Source organism: Adiantum capillus-veneris, chromosome 19, assembly GCF_014529385.1.
Source record: "Adiantum capillus-veneris isolate H3 chromosome 19, ASM1452938v2, whole genome shotgun sequence".
In the NCBI taxonomy this organism is placed as follows: domain Eukaryota; kingdom Viridiplantae; phylum Streptophyta; class Polypodiopsida; order Polypodiales; family Pteridaceae; genus Adiantum; species Adiantum capillus-veneris.
This window is the reverse complement of record NC_140949.1, coordinates 94,574,750-94,597,166: the sequence shown is the minus strand read 5'-3', so window position 1 is coordinate 94,597,166 and position 22,417 is coordinate 94,574,750. Positions and strand designations below refer to the sequence as shown.

Here is a 22,417-nt window from a genome sequence, read left to right as displayed (position 1 = left end):
AGCCCAGATTTTACAATCAAATATGAAGTTATGGACATTTTTGTGAAGGGTTCTTTCGTAGATGTGCCAGACTACTACTTTGATAGAGAGAGCCATCTAAAACCTAAAACACCTTTTCCTCTTTGTTTTTTTATGTGTAAATTCAACACTTAACCTGTAACATATAGCAAAATTACATGAAGATGCTCAATTAGAAAGTTATGTCAAAAGCACACTCGCCTTTTCAAAAGCACTTACGCATTTGTATACGCTAGCATTTGGTTCGCTACAAATTTTCCCAAAAAAAATATATCATTAGAATCATATGACATTAACTTATAAATGGTGCTTTGATTTTTTCTTTATATCTAGTCGTCAATGAGGACATAGGTTGATAGGGAAATGAGCACCACTTCTCATTTCTTAGAAATCACATGTTGGGTAGATTGTGAATCTTGCTGTTCATTATGACAAAGGGCTCTCTAGCATCTTTACAAAGGTTTCATGTTCTATTCTGTAACTTCCTATTGAGAAAGTGCTCATTATTGATTTTGTGAATGGTTTCATTTATCTTTCATCCTTACCTTTGCTCTAAAGCATCATCTCACTGGGGTGGGAAGTATTGGCCATTGGTGCTTGAAGGTGACAACAATCACATCTTAGGTAGCTAAATAGATAGCCTCTCGTAGCCCATAGTTTTCCAAACGCACTAAACGACAAGCACAAACGAGTTTCAAAGTACCAACAAATTTAATTTAAAGCTCCCAAACACAATCCTTAATTTTCAGCATCTTGTCCGAATTAGTATTCAAGTATCAAATAAAGCATTTGCAATCAAGAAGCATTTCCAAAACACCACAAGATCGAGCACTAAGATGGACCGTGCAAGAAAATAAAACTCTATTAAGAATAGCATCAATCATCTAAACAAAAAGGAAATGACATTTAAGTAATAAACTTTGTGAGAGAGACTACAAAACAATGACTCAAAAGCTTGGACGTGGGGCTTAGAAAGTTCAGAGAGCTACCCCCAAAATTGTAAAAACCCCATTTCATTTTAGGCTGAGTTAAGTCAAGTCTGGAACAAAAACACCTGATAAAAATTTTGAATTCGCTCACATGCAACTTGCTCTAACCTACAGACAGTATTTTTGATAGCCCCTCTAGTCTACAAGAAAAAAAAGCAACCATACTCACCTGCAAATTGATTTAGTGTTGAACTCCTAGAGCGTCCGAGTACAATCAGGCTATCTACACAAATCAAGTAAAACTATGGTCTTAAAGCTAACATTCATTCGGATCAAGGGTTGTCTGACCCCATTTGAACATTGAAATCAGCAAAGGGGACACGTGCTGCTCACCCACAAATCGATCCACTGTGACAACTGCTGTTGGCAATGTGCAAATAAACTTTTCATACAGCAAGTGCTCTTCATCACATCAACCTGTGGAGATGGCATCTGAACATTAAGGCTACACTACAGGTCTCACATCGCCACCAGCTGCGGCAAAGAAATAGCTAAGAGACAACCCTAGGGCAGATATTGTTTGTTGAGACTTGTGTCATCATAAATACCCCTTACAAACACATAGACAAGCCAACAAAGACCATAGTTCATGGTATTAACAACCAGCATCTAAGCCACAAAATATAATACAACCAGAGTGACTCAATGCTACAGCTGAAACTGAAGCGAAGAAGATAGAACACAAACATCTCCCAGTTAAGATCAAAGTGGGTTGCTTCAGCTCCACATGGAGCAAACATCATACAGACCAGTATTTGAGAGTCCCAACAAGAAGCAATACACACACAATCCCCACTTTTCAACAACGCTTAGCCGCTCAGAGGTCAAAATAAAGGGGGGGAATAGGTAGCAGAAGTAGCTTCTCAGGGGTTCAAGTCATGCCTGATTTCTTCATATCACTGCGTAGCAGACCAGTTTCCATAGTTTCGATTTGCATCAAAATTACCTGGATTGCCACCTGACCACAGATAGTTTTGAGGATCTACCTGAGGTTCCCCTGGAGGGGCCAAGCCAAGTTCATACTTGCCCCTTTTAGGGGGAGGTGGGGGCATAAGAGGTGGAGGGGGCGCCCCTGAAGGCGGTCGGGGTGGGGGAAGAGGTGGTGAGGGAAGCAAATGTCCTCCGGAAGGAGGCAATTGGTAAAGAGGATACATCTGTTGCATGTTCATACCCTCTTGCTGCATGGTTGGGTACGGAGCGGCAAAAGGTGGTGGAGAAAATATAGGAATACCGGGCTGCGGAGCGGGCAGGAGGCTCGGTTGCATCGGTTGCTGCTGTTGGGGAAGTTGAAACATTTGAACTTCTGACTGTTGTACATTCTGCTCTTCGTAACGGGCCTCTTCCACTTGTTGCCTCTCATGTCGTGATCTAAGGGACCTCTCTTCCTGGCCCTGCTGCTGTTTCTGATGCTCTGCATCTGATCTTTGCATCAACGGAGGAGGAAGGGTTGTCAAACTTTGCAGGAGTCCTTTGCTTGGCTGACCCTCAGATATCTGGAGCTGTGATAACCCACCTTTCTGCTCTTGCAGGGACAGTTGTATGCCAGAGGAGGAGCGCGACAAGGCCTGTGTTTGCACCTGAAGATCCAAAGATCCTGCCCCTTTCTGAGAGTCAACATCCTGCGGCATCTTCTCCCTGTCTTCTGCAGTCTCAATTAGATCAGCATGAGATTCCTTCACATGCACCTGGAAATCCTGCCTTTTAATGAACGATCTCAAGCAACGAGGTGCACCACAGATGAAGATACCATCCAAAACCTCTAATCTTTGTATGCGCAATACTCGCTCTCCACACCTGTATTACCGAAGAACTAAGTTTTGTCTGTTTTATAGACATGCAATTGAATAATGCTTGCAATGTAAAGAGAGAAGAAACTTACAAATAGCATGCAGAATCTTTTCGAGCACATGTGAGGCAGAAGATGTGTTCACAGGGATCCTGAGACAAAATGGCAACGATGTTATTGTGCATACAGTAAAGTCCCATTGAAATTTAGAGAACAGCTGAACCACATGCACTCGGGACGCAATCAACGACTGCTCCAAATTTAGACCAGACCTTAACGGAACCAGTACAGAAAAATATCAGCTACATGTGAGTGTTCTGCACCCCATATACGAGTATATAATGGCCAAGGGTTGACAAAAACTTCTAATTTTTCATAGAGGATACAAAAAAGGCCTGTTTTATTTTAATATTTATAGAAAATGGAAGTTTGCTCTCCTGATGCGAGTCAAGTCCCCATGGACTTGATACTGTCGTAAGATGGCTGCTACCTGATATCAGTGTGCAGCAGAAGAGAAACACGAGGCGCGCGCGCGCGCGAGAGAGAGAGAGAGAGAGATGAAATGAAATAATAAACGTCTTCAAAAGGCCAAAATGACCTATGAGACCAAACTCATACAATCCTGGTGGATATAATACAATGTCGATACAAAATAAAATGAAGTAGAATAAAAGCTAAAATGAACATTAGTGTCAGAGGATGTCCGGCATCGGGCGCTGTCCGAGGATGTACTGCATCAGTCGCTGAAGAGCATCTCAATGTCCGCCTCTGTAAGTAGTCGTACTGGGCATTTCCCATGTCGTGCTAGAATAGTCATGATCCTCTGATGGAGCCTCTGTCGATGTCGTGGTGGCCCTCATAGACATGGGTGTCTAGCTCTCCCAAGCTCAATTGCTCTAGCAATCGATATACCTCTCATATTGGTGGACTCCGAAGTCTGATGTGAAGCTTTCTCATCTGACTGTTGAGTCTCTGCTCTAAAGAAGTCAGTGATCTCCCTCTGTGAATGTTATCTCCTCAAGGGACTCTCCCTGTGTTTGCACAGCTCTAGCAAAAACAACCCGAGGCATCTTTGATCCTGATATCTCATGACTCTAGCCAGTGGTCCAAAGCCCTCTGTGAATAGACAATGAAAGCAGCCTCGTATCTCATAGTATACGGGATCAATGACATATGTGACTCTATCGCTCTATATGACACAACTGACAAATCCTGGCCTCTGTTGGTACTCTCCTAAATCTGCGAGTCTCGACTCTCGATCTCTAGCATATGGGATGATGTTGCTAAATTGGCTTTATCTGATAGGAAAATAATTCTAAATGAATTATTGGATTTATAAGTGAGAGGGTTTTCTCGCTTGGACCACCAAGAAAAATAATTCTAAATGAATTATAGGAATTTGAAGTGAGAAGGCTTTTCTCACTGGAGACATCCGAGTACAGAGTATTCCTAGTGCGTCATTCAAAGTAATGACGAGAGCACTGTGAACGGAAATATCTGTAAGTCGTACTTCTGATGCGTCACATCGGATGGGTGACAGGGAGCATCGGAAACAAGATTCCGACAATCCGGAAACGGACATCTCTGATGCGTCATAGGATGGGTGACATAGAGCATCGCGAACGAGATTGTACCGTAGTTCGGTAGGAAAGGACTAGGTGATGGGTATTCCTGATGCATCACAAGGTGGGTGACGGGTGCATCGGAAAAGGGAATATCCATAGTCAAGAGGAAATTCCGAACTGTGTTAGAATTGTGCACAAGGAAAAGCAAGCACTTAAATGAAGATGGGTTCGGAGGAAACTTTGAGGAAAAACGGATGCTTTTTGAGAAAGCGGGATTGCTTTTCGGGAATGCATATGCTTTCCCGTGAGGAAGTCTAAAAGTCTGCATTGCAACTGTGCATGTGATTGCATCCAGGGACACCTGGGAAGTGCTGTGAAAGCATCGTTTTTAACTTGTAAGGTTTTATTGAGTTTTTGGGCAGATTCAGACTATTTTTAAAATATGCCAGCCGCCCACTTAATATGTAAGGTGCAGCGCAAGTGAATGTTGAGCTTTGCTCAAGATGAGTGCTCCGAACTGTGCTCAAGAGTTCCTTTTACTTACAGAAGGGAGAGCCTTCCATTCCTTTAATAAGAGAGTGCAAAGGACACAAACAAAGTGGATAAACACTGTGAATGAAGGTACTGAGACTGAGAGATAGAGAGAGAAGAATACGACACCAGAATGTTGTCAAAATCCTCCTCCGAAGACCCCGCTCTCTATGGCGAGAGCGGTCTACTATTGATTGCACAAATCTCTACAATGCTTGGACTTGCCAACGATGTCGACGACAACGAGACGGCTGTAAACTGAAAACTCTAAGGGCTGAAATCTGCAAATCTTTATCTGCTGAATTCTGACTCTATGTCGGTGACGACGACGATGCAACGACGACGCGCTGCAAACGCAGATGCTGAAATCTGCGTTTTCCGGGCTGAATTGGTAAACCTTGCGGAATCTGACCGTGCGGCAAGGAACTGCTGCGGGAAGGTGAGATCTGCGAGGTTCGGGGTTCTCTTGTGGAGTCTGACTGCTGAAAACTGAAAATGCTGATGCTTGCGGGGGTTTTGTCGCGAAGATCTGCAAAAACACTGAAGTGCCTTGCAGATGCAAAAACGCTAGGGCTGAAAATGGTCCGCCGGCTGTGGAGAATTTGCTAACGCTGGGGTTTTTGCTTAGTCTCCTATCGCCAGGAATCTGCAAGAGCCAAAACACTTGTTGATCTGGTCCAAAAACGCTAGCCTTCTGCTGTGATGCAAAAACGCTAGGCCTCTTGGGGGTTCTGCTAGGAAGTTGCCTGTTGAGCGAGTGCTCCTGCTGCCTCTTCTGCCAGAAAATGCTAGCGCTAGGTTTGCTTATATACAAACTTAGCAAAATTGCCCTACCTACTCTCCAACAAAAGTCACTTAAAAATAATAAGTGAAAATGTCAAAAATAGGGAAAATAGGTCTATGCACTGTAAAAATGCTCCTGATGGGTTCTGACTGTAATCTGATGATCATGTTGTGTGCAACCAGAGGATATGCATCTAATCTAAGAGATTGGTCATGCACGGTCTGCGAACAGACTCACAAAAGTGCCAGATCACTTCCTATTCTAGACTGACTTGACTGAATTGAACCCTGGTCATGCTGTAGCTTGTCCACGGACACATAGGGTTGGATGTGTCACGTGACATAATAAGTTGGCAGCCATCTGATAAATAAGGTAACAAATCAGCCAGCGTTTTCTCTCTCTCTTTTTCTGGTAGTACAGCGCACAAAAAAACAGCCGTGATCTCTACACGAGCGGCTATTCGTGTCGTGGCCAGGAGCTATAGAAGCATCACATGCCCTCACTCAAAGGAGGAGATCAGTGTTTTGCAAGAAGAAGATGCTGCTGTAGATTTCATCCGCAAAGGAGACGTTGCCGGTGATGCCCATGGCTGCCCCAAGTGTACCAAATGTCACCAAGACCCAATGCGCTAGTTCCCTCGCGAAGAAGTGCCTACGGAGCGTGTTTCCATCACGACAAGTTGCTGTTTTTCTCTGTTTTCAGCCCATAAACGTCGTAGACGGGGCTGATCTACGAGAAGGAAACCAAGAATACACCTCTTTTGTGTGTAGGATTGGAAGCGAGGATTTCCTATGAAGAGATCTCTTCCGGAGAATTGCTTTTTGAGAACCGAGTTGCGTTTCGAGCGTTGAGACTTTGAAGGTAACGATTTTCATGTTATGATCTCTAAGTATTTGTGTCACGAGGACGTGGCAACTATTAACTATGTCACGAGGATGTGGCAACTGCTAACCTTAGTTGTTGGTTTCTTTCCAATGATTTTTGTTTTATTTTTGAGACCCTCTTTTTGAAGTTGCAAATGGTCGGACATTGTATGGCCAATGTGAACGGTAGTTTCACCCGCAGAAGGAAAGTTGGTCGGCACTGGAATTCGTATAGTAAGAGGATGTCTAGGCTCAGTGCAAGGTCATGTAGGTCCCCCCATCGCACTTAGCAAGTTGGTGGATACTAGGACGTGAACTCAATAAAGGCATAAAGTCAAGGTGGGAACTACCAACAGAAAGTATCCGACAGTTGGGCCACATTGCATTTTTGGATGCGGTCCCAATGAGGATAGATGGTCAGATGACCAGTGGGAGCCCAACGGAAGCATCTCCTAAAAATTAGGGAACTGCTATTTTGGGCCGTGAAATGTGTTCGCGTCATTACCTTCGATATGATAAGGGGAACATTCTACAACTCTACCGCGAAGTCAACTAGGCAACCAGTAGAGAGATTTTTAGGCGGCAACCCCGAAACGGGCAAAAGCTTGTAATCCCGCCAAGCAGCAAGTTTTCATGCACTTGCCTCATTCAAAAAATTAGGCGCTGAAATTTAAGCTGGGAGAGGCCTCACTTTGCATTTTGTCTCACAAGTTAAGAGCTATGGAGTGCTTTCTTTCCCTCTCATGTACAGTGTGGTGCTAGGAGTGATGCCCTACACGCTACACACTGCTCTCTCTCCCCCTACGTGCAGTTATGTGATGCCCCACAAGAGGGCTCTTCATTTGACTGATGTACAGCTGTGTGGTTTCATGCTTTTGTGTTGAGGCAAGAACCTCCTTGAGCAGGAACAAGGGTAGCTAGCTGCTACTTCAAAGCAGGCACCGGTGAGGGTCATAACCTCACCGTTCAGGTGCGAATTCAGCGTTGTGTATGTGCTGTAAATTGACTGTTTTTCAGCCATACGGACGCCAAAACCATTGGGAATCGTGCCCCACTGGCAAAGGACAGCTAGGGACTGTCTGGGGCTGAAAACAAAGCAAAAACCAGTAAATACAACGTGCTGAATTTACTGTTTTTGGGCAGGGATCAGAGGGTATACATCAGTGGAAGTGAGTTCTAGCAAGGGAATTGGTTTCGCGCAAGTTTTGGGGCTGTTATGCTGCCGAAATTTGGCCAAAACTGGTAGTATCTAGCGGGATACAGGTAAAGGATTCCCAGGACTCTACTTTGTAATTTACCCTCTCAAAGTATAAAGAAATACCGAAAGGGGCGCCAATTTTGGGACCTACAGGTTGTCAACGTCTGCTCGGGGCATTCTAGCTTCCGAGCCGTGTGTGTACTTAAGTGTTAATTCCCGTCACAGATTTCCTTTGCACGTTCTCTCTGTGTGTGTCTAAAGTAAAGAATTTCAGATGAAAGCCAAAGCCTACCGCCCCACGGGCCAGTTTCATGGTTCCATTGCCGGGACATCAATCGCTTTTTCCTCAAGAAGTGAGCCTCGGTTGTTTTGGGTAAAGACACAGAGTACAGGAACGCGGAATTACACTAGGCCGACAAAGGGAAGGGCATTATGGAAGAAAGTTCCTCTTTGAATGACAGACAGGAAGTTCCTATGGTCTTCGAGATTGGCGAGAGCTCACGGCCATGTCAGTCTGTACCCCCTGTCGATGTGAATGTCCCTCCATTAGTACAGGGCTTTATGACTCGGCAACTTGAGGATGATGCGTTCAGGACTTAGTTAGTTGCCGCGGTGAAAGTCTTTTCGCAACTGGTGCAGAATCCATGGTTTATGGAGTTCTTGCAAGCACCACCAGTGCAACAGCAAAATAGGCAATCTACACCACGTACAGAGCTTGTTGAAGCTCAAGCCCAAGTACTTCATGCGACTCAGCAGGAAAGGGAACACTCGCATGTTGCGGATTCAGGGGCTCCAAAACAGGTTCCTCCCGTGCTTGAATAGGTGGCTAGAACGCCTATTCCACAGGTTATGCCAATTCAGCCCGCCACCTTTCAGAGCCCGCATGCTGTCTTGAATGGACAGGAAACTGGATACCAGGCTATGCACCCGGTTATCCCACTACCCACGGTACATCCTGGGTATTTCGGGGGTCGATCAGTGTTCCAAAGTATGGCTGGTTATGCGCCTGGAAGCCAACCATACATGCCACGAACAGTATTTGGGGGTATGCAAGGCATGATGCCAAACCCCATGTATGGTATCGCCATGCAACAGGGTTTTCACTGCAACCAGGGCTAGTTTGGGGTGCCACACGGTCAATTTAGCATGGCTAGTTTTTCCGGACAGCAACCAGATATTGCACCTCTGACACAAAATGTGAATCGCCAAGATGTGCCGATCTTGCCTACTGCAGTGCCCATGTTGTAGACTATTCCTTGTGACAATTTGGGAGCACTGGAGAAGCCGAAAGCTTACAAAGAAGGTGATGCAACTGTAAAGTTCAGCACTTTCAGTGGCTTCGAGGATAAAGGAAAGGCTCTCACTTTCCTCCAACAGTTTGATACATCTTATGCAAGAGGGAATTTTACAGAGGCCTCTAAGGTCAGGAAAGCTGCCACTTTCTGAAAGGACAATGCGCTTACATGGTGGACAACATTGTTAATGTAAGGGCAGGCACCCGCCACTTGGGTCTACTTCAAGCAAATGTTTGCATCTGCTTGGCTGTCAAATGAATTTGAAGCCGACGTCATGACAGATTGGCTCCAGCTTACTTCGGCTACATGCAAGAGCTTGTTGGAGTATAATCGGAGGTTTTGTAAAGTGTTAGTCTCAGTGACCAAGATGTGATTTCTCACAAGCATGATGATTTGCATGAAGATGATGTGATTGTTCACAAGGATGATGTGTTAGTTGATACTTTCTCTAGTGAAGCTAACCTTGTTGCAGATTCGATCAATCACGAAGGATCGATCTTGGCTCTCGAGCCTAGGTCCAAAACGAAGAACCGATCTTGGCTCTCGAGCCTCGGTCCAAAGAACCCTCACAGGAAGTATTATGTGTTCGCATGATTCATACGCACGCATTGTACGAGTGTTTCATTCGTGATCGTTTCCTGTATTTTAGTCAGCGTCTTTATGTGATCCCTTTTCCTAGGCATGACATATTGTACGTTGAGCACGTTTCACTCATGAATGAGCACAAATGTATGCGGATTTTTCATGAAAAGTACGCATTCAAGGAAGTCACATTCCATGTCTCTTCCTTGGCATGACAGTTGTAGAAAGAGCACATGACAGTATGAGCACTAAGCATGGGTATTTCCGTTGTGAATTGCCATAGTTGATTGCTTTAGATCATAGGAGAAAGATTCGATCTCATTGTTTGCATGTGTTTGATGAACGGTTTGTCACCCCGTCTATTTGTTAATATAAAGCATGCACAGTCTTTGAGGAAGACAAGATTTTTTCTACTCACTTTACATGGAATAGGTATGTTCATGTTTTTGTGTTGGAAATGGTTTCAGGAATTTTCAGCCATGGAGATTCTTGAAGAACAAAGAAGCATGACTCTTGACGAAGTTGAAGCATTGAAGGAGCCACAGAAGACTGTGTCGCTTTCGGCACGGCCCAAAGAAGCAAGCGTTGCAGACCTTTATGAAGTTCAAGTACCGCACGACCCACACATCAGAGTGGGCCGGTAAAGAGTCCCTTCCAGGATTCCGGATGCTATTGGCAATCTCCCTTGACGCCATACAGTTCGGTACCAGTACCTCACTTTGAAAAGGAGGGGACATCACGTGACACATCCAACCCTATGTGTCCGTGGACAAGCTACAGCATGACAAGGGTTCAATCAATCCAGTCAGTCTAGATTTAGAAGTGATCTGGCACTTTTGTGAGTCTATTCATAGACCGTGCATGCCCAGTCACTTAGTGTAGATGCATATCCTTTGGTTGCACACAGCATGATCATAAGCATTCCCATCAGAATCCATCAGAATCCTTCAGGGGAATTTTCCAGTGCATTTAGCCTATTTTTAACATTTTTCACTTATTATTTTTAAGTGACTTTTGTTGGAAAGTAGGTAGGGCAAATTGAGTAAGTTTGTATATAAGCAAACCTAGACTAGCACTTTCTGGCAGAAGAGGCAACACGAGCACCTTACTCAACAAGCAACTTCTCAGCAAGACCATCCCTCGCGACAACTCTGGCGTTTTCTCTCAACAGAAGGCCTAGCGTTTTTGCACCAGATCAACCAGCGTTTTTGATTTGCAGATTCCCGACGACAATATACAGCAGATCAGCCCTAGTGTTAGCAGATTCCCACAGCAGCACAACAAATTTTCAGCCCTAGCGTTTTCACATCTGCATCCAACCCTAGCGTTTTGCAGATTCTCCGCAATGAAAACTCAAGGAACATCAGCGTTTTCAGTTTTCAAGCTTTAGACATCGCAGAAGAACCCCCGAACCTCACAGATCTCACCTTTCCGCAGCAGTTCCTCGCCGCACGGTCAGTTTCCGCAAGGTTTACAGTTTCAACCCGGGAAACGCAGATTTCAGCATCTGCGTTTTCAGCGCATCATCGTCGTACCGTCGTCACCGACATGGAGTCAGAATTTAGCAGATAGAAGACTTGCAGATTTCAGCTCTTAGATTTCAACGCGCCTCGTCGGCGAGTCCAAGCATTGTAGAGATTTGTGCAATCATAAATAGACCGCTCTCACAATAGAGAGAGGGGCCTTCGGAGGAGGGTTTTACGTCTCTGGTGTCGTACCTCTCTTCTCTCTCTATCTCTCAGACTCATACACTTGCACGCACATTGTCCACTCACTTTGTTGTGATCATTGCACTCTCTCATTAAGAACGGAAGGCTCTCCCTTCCATAAGAACAAAAGGAACCTTGAGCACAGTTCGGAGCACTCATCTTGAGCAAAGCGCAAACATTCATTCCGCTGCACCTAACCCCCCGTAAATAACCATGCAGGTCCGGACCATGGGTAATAGCAACAATACTCCCCCCGTAAATAACCACAAGGGTCCATGCCATGAGTAAAAACAACACTTTTCAATCATTCAATACTCCCCCCGCAAATAACCACAAGGATCCGGGCCATGAGTATGAATAAGCATTTTTCAATCATTCAATACTCCCCCCGCAAATAACCACAAAAGTCCGAGCCATGAGTATGAATAAGCATTTTCAAACATCATTTCTCAGTACTCCACCCGGGAGTAAAATCACCAATCGTGGAAACCAGTCTTAAAACCAGAGTCAAACAATTCAAATTGGCACCAATACAGGTTCAAAACAAATACCATCCATTTCCAACAAATTCCAAACAGGATCTCTCAAACAGAACTCAAACAAAATTCAAACTTAAACAAGCAATCTTGACATCGATAGAGCTTGAAAAGTCAATTGACTTTCCATCCTAAAACCTGCACCAAAAATTAGGGTTAGATTCCTTCCATAAGGTCGTAGCCGACCGCAGTATGATCCACAACTCTTGAATAGTCGAAACAAGCCTCGACAAGCAATATTCCTGTGGTGGTGATGGTAGTCCCAAAACCTGGCAATCACAGTGGACTTCCAAGGTTATCATTTTGAGAAGAGACATTTTGTCACGTGAGACATCCAACCCTATGTGTCCGTGGACAAGCTACTTCATAACAAGGGTTCCGTCAGTCCAATCAGTCTAGAATAGGAAGTGATCTGGCACTTTTGTGAGTCTGTTCGCAAACCGTGCATGCCCAGGCACTTACTCTAGATGCATATCCTCTGGTTGCGCACAGCATGATCATAAGCACTCCCATCAGAATCCATCAAAATCCTTCAAGGGAATTTTCCAGTGCACTTAGCCTATTTTCCCTATTTTTGACATTTTTTCACTTATTATTTTTAAGTGACTTTTGTTGGAAAGTAGGTAGGGCAAATTGAGTAAGTTTGTATATAAGCAAACCTAGACTAGCACTATTTGGCAGAAGAGGCAGCAGGAGCACCAGTGCTCAACAGGTAACTTCTCAGCAAGACCTCCCTTGGCGGCGTTTTCCCTCCAAGCAAAAGACTCCCCATGCTAGCGTTTTCCATCAACATCAACACTAGCGTTTTTCAGCAGGCATCATCACCATAGGACATCAGTCATTGGCGTTTTTCATCAAGGCTACTCCGCAAGACAACCTCAGCCCCTTAGCGTTTTTCAGAACCCAGATCGCCCTCCATTGGCATGGCGATTTTCAGCGTAAAAGACCAGCAGGTTTTCAGCCTATGAAGCCCTAAAGACCATCAGTTTTCAGCCATTAAGAACCTGCCCACATCAGCGTTTTTGGTGTCAGATCATCTCAGCCATTAGTGTTTTTTAGGACAGCAGCCATTCAGCCTCAGATTTCAGCAATAGCATTTTTAGGACAGCAGATGAAGAGTAGCAGATTTCAGCCATAGCGTCGGTCTCACCATCCCCGTCGTCAACATCGATCTCGCCTAGTCTTGCATCAGTTACATGCATCCACTTTGTACCAGTTTGTGCAATCAATCGTAGACCACTCTCGCCAACGAGAGTGGAGCCTTCGGAGGAGGGTTTTACATCATCCTTGGTGTCGTATTCCTCTTCTCTATCTCTCAGTCTCATACACTTGCACACACAGTGTCCATTCACTTTGTTTATGATCATTACACTCTCATTAAGAACGGAAGGCTCTCCCTTCCATAAGAACAAAAAGGAACCTTCAGCATATTATGGAGCACTCATCTTGAGAAAGAACAACATTCATTCCGCTGCACCTAACATTGGTAGCAGAGCTTTGGCAGTGTTCTGTATCACTCAAGGAAAGAACCACAAGAATCACAAGAATTTTTTTTGCTTGTTGAGGTCGCACGAACCCAAGTTCGCTTGGGCGTGTCGATTCCTAATCGTGTTTTTGAAGAGTGACAAGAATCCCAAGAAAGAAGGGCCTGTCCAACCTCCCCTTGTGCCTCTTTTCACTCATTGAGAGCGGACCATGCACTTAGCGGCCGGCCAATCGACGTGAGGTGGGAAAAAGCAACCTTGGTGTGAGCGTAAGGCCGCCAAGGGGTGCGCCCGCGGAAAAGAGCAAAACTTGGGTGAAGAGAAGATCCTTCTCGAGCACAGATTGCAAGCGAAAGAAGAACCGCAAGACCCTCAAGACACCCAAGTTCCTCGTGAACTTACGAACCCAAGAACCCCAAGAACCCAAGCTCCTCGTGAACTTAAGAACCCAAGACTTCAGTGGATGGTCATCACTCGAAGCGGAATGGATACTTCGCTTAGAGGTGATGAGCATGAGAGAGGCGAAGAAGAATTTTCCACACCAAGATGTTTTTCCGACCCTCCCCCTTTCCCATCTACGCCAAGGATTGCACTAACTCCTATGGAGGAGTTGAAGCAATTGTTTATGGAAAGGAAGTTAGAACGCAAAGTAAGGAAGTTAGAACGAGAAGAAAGAATGGCGTTCATAGCGTATGAGCGCGAGCAAGCGCGCTTGGAAGCCAAAGAAAGACAAGCAAAAATGGATCGCAGACACACAGAAAAAAAAAAAGCAGAAATGGATCGCATACACGCAAAAAGAAACGCAGAAAGAGAAGCAGAAAGAAAGGCAGCCAAAGCAAGACAAGAACAGAGCGACCAACACATGAAAGAGTTCTTGCGACTCTTTTCTCAAGTGCAGGCACAGATGCAAGAGATTCAGGAGACGGAGACTCTCTCAATTCCTTCTTCTCCCAAGCATGACACAGGATTTGCATGATTATGAGAAGCGTGATGAATTGAATGCTAATGATAAGCATGATGATTTGAATGCCAATGATTTGCATGATGATTTGGATGACAATGACAAGCATGATGATTTGCATGATGACCACGATGTGATTTCTCACAAGCATGATGATTTGTATGATCAAGACGTGATTGTTCACTAGCATGATGGTTTAGTTGATGCTTTTTCTAGCGAAGCTAACCTCGTTGTAGATCCGATCAATCACGAAGAACCGATCTTGGCTCTCAAGTCAAGGTCCACAGAACCCCCACAAGAAGATTCGATCAAACAGGAAGAACCGATCTTGGCTCTCGAGCCTAGGTCCAAAGAACCCTCACAGGAAGTACTATGTGTTCGCATTATTAGTCAGCACGCATTGTTCGAATGTTTCATTCGTGGTCGTTTCTTGTATTTCAGTCAGCGTCTTTATGTGATCCCTTTTGCTAGGCATGACATATTGTACGTTGAGCACGTTTCCCTCATGAATGAGCACGGATGTATATGGATTGTTCATGAAAAGCTGAAAAGTATGCATTCAAGGAAGGCACATTCCATGTCTCTTCCTTGGCATGACACAGTTGTAGAAAGAGCACAAGAAAGTATAAGCACCAAGCATGGGCATTTCCGTTGTGAATTGCCACAGCTGATTGCTTTAGATCAAAAGAGAACGATTCGATCTCATTGTTTGCGTGTGTGTGGTGAACGGTTTGGCACTCCGTCTCTTTGTTCATCTAAATTGCATGCACAGTCTTTTGAGGAAGACAAGATTTTTTCCACTCACTTTAGATGGAATGGGTATGTTCATGTTTTTGTGTTGGAAGTGGTTTCAGGAATTTTCAGCCTCAGAGATTCTTGAAGAAGAAAGAAGCAAGACTCTCGACGAAGTTGAAGCATTGAAGGAGCCACAAAAGACTTTGTGTCGCTTTCGGCGCGACCCAAAGAAGCAAGCGTTGCAGACCTTTATGAAGTTCAAGTACCGCACGACCCACACATCAGAGTGGGCCGGCGAAGAGTCCCTTCCAAGATTCCGGATGTTGTTAGTCATCTCCCTCGACGCCATACAGTTCGGTACCAGTACCTCACTTTGAAAAGAAGGGGATGTCACGTGACACATCCAACCCTATGTGTCCGTGGACAAGCTACAGCACGACAAGGGTTCAGTCAGTCCAGTCGGTCTAGAATAGGAAGTGATCAGGCACTTTTGTGAGTCTGTTCGCAAACCGTGCATGCCCAGGCACTTAGTATAAGGGGTATGAGCCTCCCGAGAACGGCCACGGGAGGGGACCCCCCACCTAGACACTGTAGCCTCACTCCACGCACTCGCGCACCGTGGGGACTCCACGCAAGGTTCCCCGGGGCACGCTATGACCCGTCGGCGGTGCGGCGGAGCCTGAGGCTACGTGGGGCTAGGGACCCGGAACGCAAGACCCGCGAAGACCCGCGAAACGCAAACGGCCGTCGACCCATGGAACGCAACCACGCCCGAGCCGGTCCCGTCCGAGCCGGGCCCTCCTGAGCCGGTGCCGTCCGCGCCAGGACCCCTTGAAGACAGAAGTCCCCTCCGCCGCGCACGGGTATAAATCCCCGCCGGGCCCTTGAAAGTCCCCTCCCCGACGCGCCCAGAAACTGGGACGTCACACTTGGTATCAGAGCTCCAGAAACGAGCTCCTGGAAGACGAGCCGAAGACCGACGTGCCCGACGCGCACGATCCTCACGACGACTCCAACCGCAATGGCCCGGGTCGTCAAAATCTTGGTGAAGAGAGCTCCAGAAAGCAACCACACGCCCTCCGCTCCGTGACACGTTCCCTGAACACCGGGCCGTCACCCGTGACCCGCGCCGGCCCCGATCCGAGCCGGGCACCTCCATGAGAAAAAGGAACGATGCGAGCCAGACAGGGCTCTCCGTGACGCGTCCAAACACCGGGCCGTCACCCGTGACCCGCGCCGGCCCCGATCCGAGCCGGGCACCTCCATGACACAAAAAGCAAAGATGTGAGCCAGACAGGGCTCTCCACATGAAGAAAAGGCAGATGCGAGCCAGACAGGGCTCTTTATGACAAAAACAGAGAAAGACCAAAAAACGCGACGAACCAAGCCAACGGTGTTCGTCGCGCCCCGGCCACTTAGGTGGCCCATGCTGAGCTGAAGACCCATTCAAGTCTACAAAGAGACCACAGGGCCCCGAGCTATGCCCTCCAAATGACGTCCAAACAGGGACCAACTCGCAAGTGCTGCATTGCGACGGAACGCTACTTTCAGATTCGGCTTTCAAGAAGCCTCCGCGCGGGCCAACGCAGCAGGTGGCTCCGCGCACACTGGGTTACCTATTTCGGGGAACGCTCAAGTACGGGGAATTCTACTTGGGTGTTCAAAGCATATCTTTTCAGCCTTCTGCCAAAACCCCAAAAATACACACACTCCCTTTATTCTCAAAAGTACAAAAACAAAGCATGCCTACTTACTTGCATTTGGGAACAGTTTTTGATCACTTGCACTTATATGCACCCCTTTGTCCCCACGGCCTCATGCATAGCCGAGCACTCTTTTCCCACATTCGACGCGGTCATCGAACTCTCTTCAAACGGGGGTGTATATAAGGGGTATGAGCCTCCCGAGAACGGCCACGGGAGGGGACCCCCCACCTAGACACTGTAGCCTCACTCCACGCACTCGCGCACCGTGGGGACTCCACGCAAGGTTCCTCGGGGCACGCTATGACCCGTCGGCGGTGCGGCGGAGCCTGAGGCTACGTGGGGCTAGGGACCCGGAACGCAAGACCCGCGAAACGCAAACGGCCGTCGACCCATGGAACGCAACCACGCCCGAGCCGGTCCCGTCCGAGCCGGGCCCCCGTGAAGGCAACTTGACCCGAGCCGGTCCCGTCTGAGCCGGGCCCTCCTGAGCCGGTGCCGTCCGCGCCAGGACCCCTTGAAGACGAAAGTCCCCTCCGCCGCGCGCGGGTATAAATCCCCGCCGGGCCCTTGAAGACAGAAGTCCCCTCCGCCGCGCGCGGGTATAAATCCCCGCCGGGCCCTTGAAAGTCCCCTCCCCGACGCGCCCAGAAACTGGGGCGTCACACTTAGTGTAGATGCATATCCTCTGGTTGCACACAGCATGATCATAAGCATTCCCATCAGAATCCATCAGAATCCATCAGAATCCTTCAGGGGAATTTTCCAATGTATTTAGCCTATTTTCCCTATTTTTGACATTTTCACGTATTATTTTTAAGTGACTTTTGTTGGAAAGTAGGTAGGGCAAATTGAGTAAGTTTGTATATAAGCAAACCTAGACTAGCACTATTTGGCAAAAGAGGCAACAGGAGCACCAGTGCTCAACAAGTTAACTTCTCAGCAAGACCTCCCTTGGTGGCGTTTTCTCTCCGAGCAGAAGACTCCCCATGCTAGCGTTTTCCATCAACATCAGCACTAGTGTTTTTCAGTAGGCATCATCGCCATAGGACATTAGCCATTGGCGTTTTCCATCAAGGCTACTCCACAAGACAACCTCAGCCCCCTAGCGTTTTTCAGAACCCAGATCGCCCTCCATTGGCATGGCGATTTTCAGCATAAAAGACCAGCAAGTTTTCAACCTATGAAGCCCTAAAGACCAGTAGTTTTCAGCCATTAAGAACCTGCCCACATCAGCGTTTTTGGTGTCAGATCATCTCAGCCATTAACATTTTTTAGGACAGCAGCCATTCAGCCTCAGAATTCCATCAAAATCCTTCAGGGAAATTTTCCAATGCATTTAGCCTATTTTCCCTATTTCTGACATTTTTCACTTATTATTTTTAAGTGACTTTTGTTGGAAAGTAGGTAGGGCAAATTGAGTAAGTTTGTATATAAGCAAACCTAGACTAGCACTATTAGATCTTGGGAGTACTTCATCAATCTTTTCACACATGTCAACAAGTGATGTTTGTACTCCATTCTCGTAAAAGTCCCCGCTGAAAATTTGTCTAAATCTCCATTGGTTTCTTCAGTTCCCACGCTCGGTTTAAACTTTTCTTCATCCCCCCACAAAGGGGTGTTGTTTCTGTAAGATTCTTCGCAAGAACCCATGGGTACTGCAAAAAGGATCGAATCCTCCGTAGAAGAAGAATCATTATGAGCTCTCATACCCGTTGTTGCAGGCTTGGACACTCCAAGCGAAAACCAATAGCAATACAAAAAAAGAAATTGCAAAATCACTTAAATTGACGAGAGAGAGAGAGAGTGAGAGGAGAGTCGACATGATACGATGGAGTTTCGAGCCAAGACGTACTAGCCCCAAAGATTGGCACCCCTTTCGGTATTTCATTATTATTATGCTTGCAAAGTACAATTCCCAAGGGTCCAACTCTCTCCAAGACTCTGCGTACTAGGGATGCCCAAAGTGCAACCCCAAAAGCATCAAATCAAAAAGCAACTACAACCAAAAGCAACTTCTCTCAAAGGCTCTCGAAAAGCTGCCCAAAACTGCCCACGACGCATAACACACAAAACTGTACAGTCTACCACGTCAACACCTGCACCGCAAAATGCAGAATTTCGTACAACCTGCCACTTCAACATATCCTAGCAATTTACGAAACCAAGAGTTAGTGATCAAGCTTTTGATATTGGGTTTTAGGCCCCTCGGTCGGTGCTCCATAAGTTGGGTAGGACTAAGATTAAAAATCCCTAGTCCTCTTCATTTTAGGCCCCTAGACCACACTTTCTAGGTTCAATTCTACGGGGCTTTTAGTTCCTCTTGTCCAATCGGCCATTTCTCTTCTGATTGGACACGCCATGTCATCACTTTGTGAAATTTCGCCTAACTGCTCTAATGCTTTTGCGCTTCATCGGCCTCGTCAACCTTGCTCTACAGTGACCCTTCTAAGTCAAAAAGGACCCATGGCCAACCTGATAGCTGCCTTCGCCATGAGGTCTTCACCCTCCAATTCACATTGGCTTATTTTATTATGAACGGCCAATATTTGGTCCTAGGCCTAGCTTCATTGGCCACCAGTCTTTCTGGTGTCCCTTTTTTTACATTGAGCCCAATGTTGGGTGATCAAGTAATGATAAAAACCCGAAGTAATGCCCTTCATATTGCCCAGAATCCGAATAGTGTCCGTCCACTAAGTAAGAAAATGTAAAAACAGTGTCTCGGGAAATCCTTTATCCCAATCATACACGATCCCTTTAATTCTCACACAAAAATCCCGATCATACACAGATACCTTTAATCCTCATGCAAAATCCTTTATCCCAATCATACACACATTCCTTTAATCCTCACGCAAAAATCATTCTATGCTATTTTCCTATAAAAGCCAATTGGGATTTTCGCTTTTCAATCTCTCAACCGAGTGTCTTGAATTTCGAACCCGCTCGAGGCTAAGCTGAGACACACTTTCTAGACCAAAGTAGATATTTTCCTTTGTAGACACAGTGTCACGACAACGTATCTCTATGTACACTAAACACCAGTGAGCTGCCAAAAAATGGCTAGGAGCTTACTCTCTCTCTCTCTCTCTCTCTCTCTCTCTCTCTCTCTCTCTCTCTCTCTCTCTCTCTCTCTCTCTCTCTCTCGCGTCCAAAGGACACACTCGTACCTAGAAAAGAAAGAAGAATCAAAATTTGATTGTCCCTGTTGGACAAGCAACGATCCCATAATGCCCAAAAACAAGGATGATAAGTGGCTGAAAGATCTCCAAGTTTCCCTCTGCTCCATACGTTCTATAACTCCTTCCTCAGTAGTTGTTGTTCGCGTGCACCAAACACATATGGAAACAGACCATAAAAACCTATGTAATCTTCCTACACTGAATATACTCCATACAAAGGTGGACATCTCCCTTATAAACACGTGAGACCCATTGGAGCAAAAAGAACAATATAAGCCTAGTGTTACCATGAACCCAAAGCAGGGGACCTCACAATTAAGAATTTGCCTGTATATTCACAGATTGAGGTTCCATTGTACAATTAAAGGACAGCCCAAACCAAAAGCAAGGTTCTCTGATTTAAAGGACTATCTCCAAAATATGCATGCCAAATCTGCTCTAAATCTAGTGATCCCTTGATGAAACTGTGGCAAACACATCTCCAATCTCAAGGTAGCTTATGTACATATGAAAACAAGAGTCCTATTGAAATCAGCATAAAGACCGTGAGCACTGTCTTGGTAATGCCCCATCATTGCATCAAGATCACCAGTACCATAACATGCACCCACAAGCATCGATGCCTATCACGCACAAAATGAAGTATTGTGTGTGTATGTGTGTATGCACGGCGAGCGCAGGAGACTCATCAGTGATTTCTATGTCAAGGCCAGAAATTTCCCCACCCATTCAACTTGTCAGTCCACATTGGTGAGGCACAAAAAGAGTGCACTTGACCAAACCATATGCTTCTGTGTTTACAGAAGGCACATATGCCCTGGCTCGCATGCATACATGTACAGATCAAACAGAAGGGTGCACTCACCAGGCGGCCATAAATGGCGATGGGGAAGTCACAATGGACACAGAAGTGGACCTTATCCCCAAGACGGCGGCGAGCTTTACGACCAAGGACCTTGACAAGGGTAACGTCAGAGACGGAGCCAAGTGCTTTAGCGACAGGGAGGTCAGCGAGAACAAGATGGTCGGGGCAGGAGACCGTCACGGTTGGATCGAGAAGACCACCTGCTGCAATGCCTTCCCCAGCGCCTCCAAGCCCGCCTCCTCCATCATTTCCCCCTCCCAACGCGCTTCCGGACCCCTTGCTTAGACGGATTGTGAGATTTACCATCTCCAACCGCAGACTGACGCTGTCATCACCGTGCCTGGCCTATATCTCACACGGGCATGGGAGGAGATGGGATCTACTGAGGGATGATTGAGGACCATAGATCCCGGGCTTCCGTGGACAATGTAAACTCGGGTACAATGTAAATTCAAGTACTCGAGTTTACTTCGTCTTGTGCCTGGTCTATATCTCACACGGGAATGGGAGGAGATGGGATCTACGGTGGGATGATTGAGGACCGTAGATCTCGGGCTTTCGTGGACAATGTAAACTCGGAAAAAATGTAAACTCGGGTACAATGTAAACTCGAGTATCCGAGTTTACTTCGCCCCTCCCCCCCCGCCCCACGGGATTGAACCCACAACTTAGGGTTTGAGGGCCATGTGGCCTATCCACCACGTCCGCGCACGTCACTGTGGAATGTACACGTTTCCATGGAGTTTTGACGTGCAAAAATATCGGGGCGAGCAAAAGTAAACTCGGGTATTTTTGTAAACTCGGGTACCCGAGTTTACAAAAATACCCGAGCTTACTTTTGCGACAAGATCTACGACGCGCGCCTAATGTCGGGGCCCAAAAGTGATGGGAGTCTTTGATCCAATCTCCCATGCCCGTGTTAGATATAGCTGAGGATCACCGTGCTCGGAAGACAAATGCACAAAAGGAGGAAGAGAGAGAGAGAGAGAGAGAGAGAGAGAGAGAGAGAGATGAAAATTTAAAATGACCTGCCTCTATATTTTCAAGGAATATTGGGAAGAAAATGTGGAAATTTTTAAAAATAAAATAATTATTAAATACCATTAAAGAAAATGTTAAAATCACAAGGCCTTCCAATGAAAATGTCACATCAATCTAAGTTAGTTTTTCCAAAAAAATTATTATGGTTTCTTTCTCACTAAAGTTATCCTCGCTGCACAATCAAATTAAGGATTGATGAGATGATAAAGCAACACATTGCTTGGTGTTTGGATGAATCAAGGCCGATGAGAAAAATCATTTGTGTTCCAGATCAAGTATCATGTTGTGAGCATGTTAGATATGGTAGCAGGTGCCTTGCCAATGTGCTCACACTCAAGTGAACTCAAAACTTATTAGCCTTGCCATGCCAAAGTCAGACACTCTAGCCTCCAAGATTTGTGTCAAGTGACACGCTGGTGGACTTTATGTCCCTGTGATTTTGTCAAGCGGTCACTCTTGACCTTGCACCATCCTTAATGTATCGCTCAAACATCTTGTTATCTCATGATACATTGGCACAGGGTGGGAGGGGTTCAATGCATAGACTTGGGTTGTGTTCAAAACATGATTTAAGAAGGGGCAGGTGGCTC

At 46.1% G+C, this 22,417-nt stretch overlaps 1 protein-coding gene across 1 annotated transcript; it reads right to left on the bottom strand.

Annotated features, from left to right (window-relative positions):
• Positions 1-1,575: 1,575 nt before the first annotated feature.
• On the bottom strand, positions 1,576-21,197 carry LOC147434487 (RING/U-box superfamily protein). Its single transcript, XM_086490931.1, has 3 exons — positions 20,787-21,197; positions 2,887-2,945; positions 1,576-2,801 (listed from the first exon to the last, which is right to left on the bottom strand). Exons 1-3 carry the CDS (start codon positions 21,090-21,092, stop codon positions 1,904-1,906), a joined length of 1,263 nt encoding a protein of 420 aa, XP_086347057.1. The 5' UTR covers positions 21,093-21,197; the 3' UTR covers positions 1,576-1,903.
• Between the last annotated feature and the right edge of the window lie 1,220 nt (positions 21,198-22,417).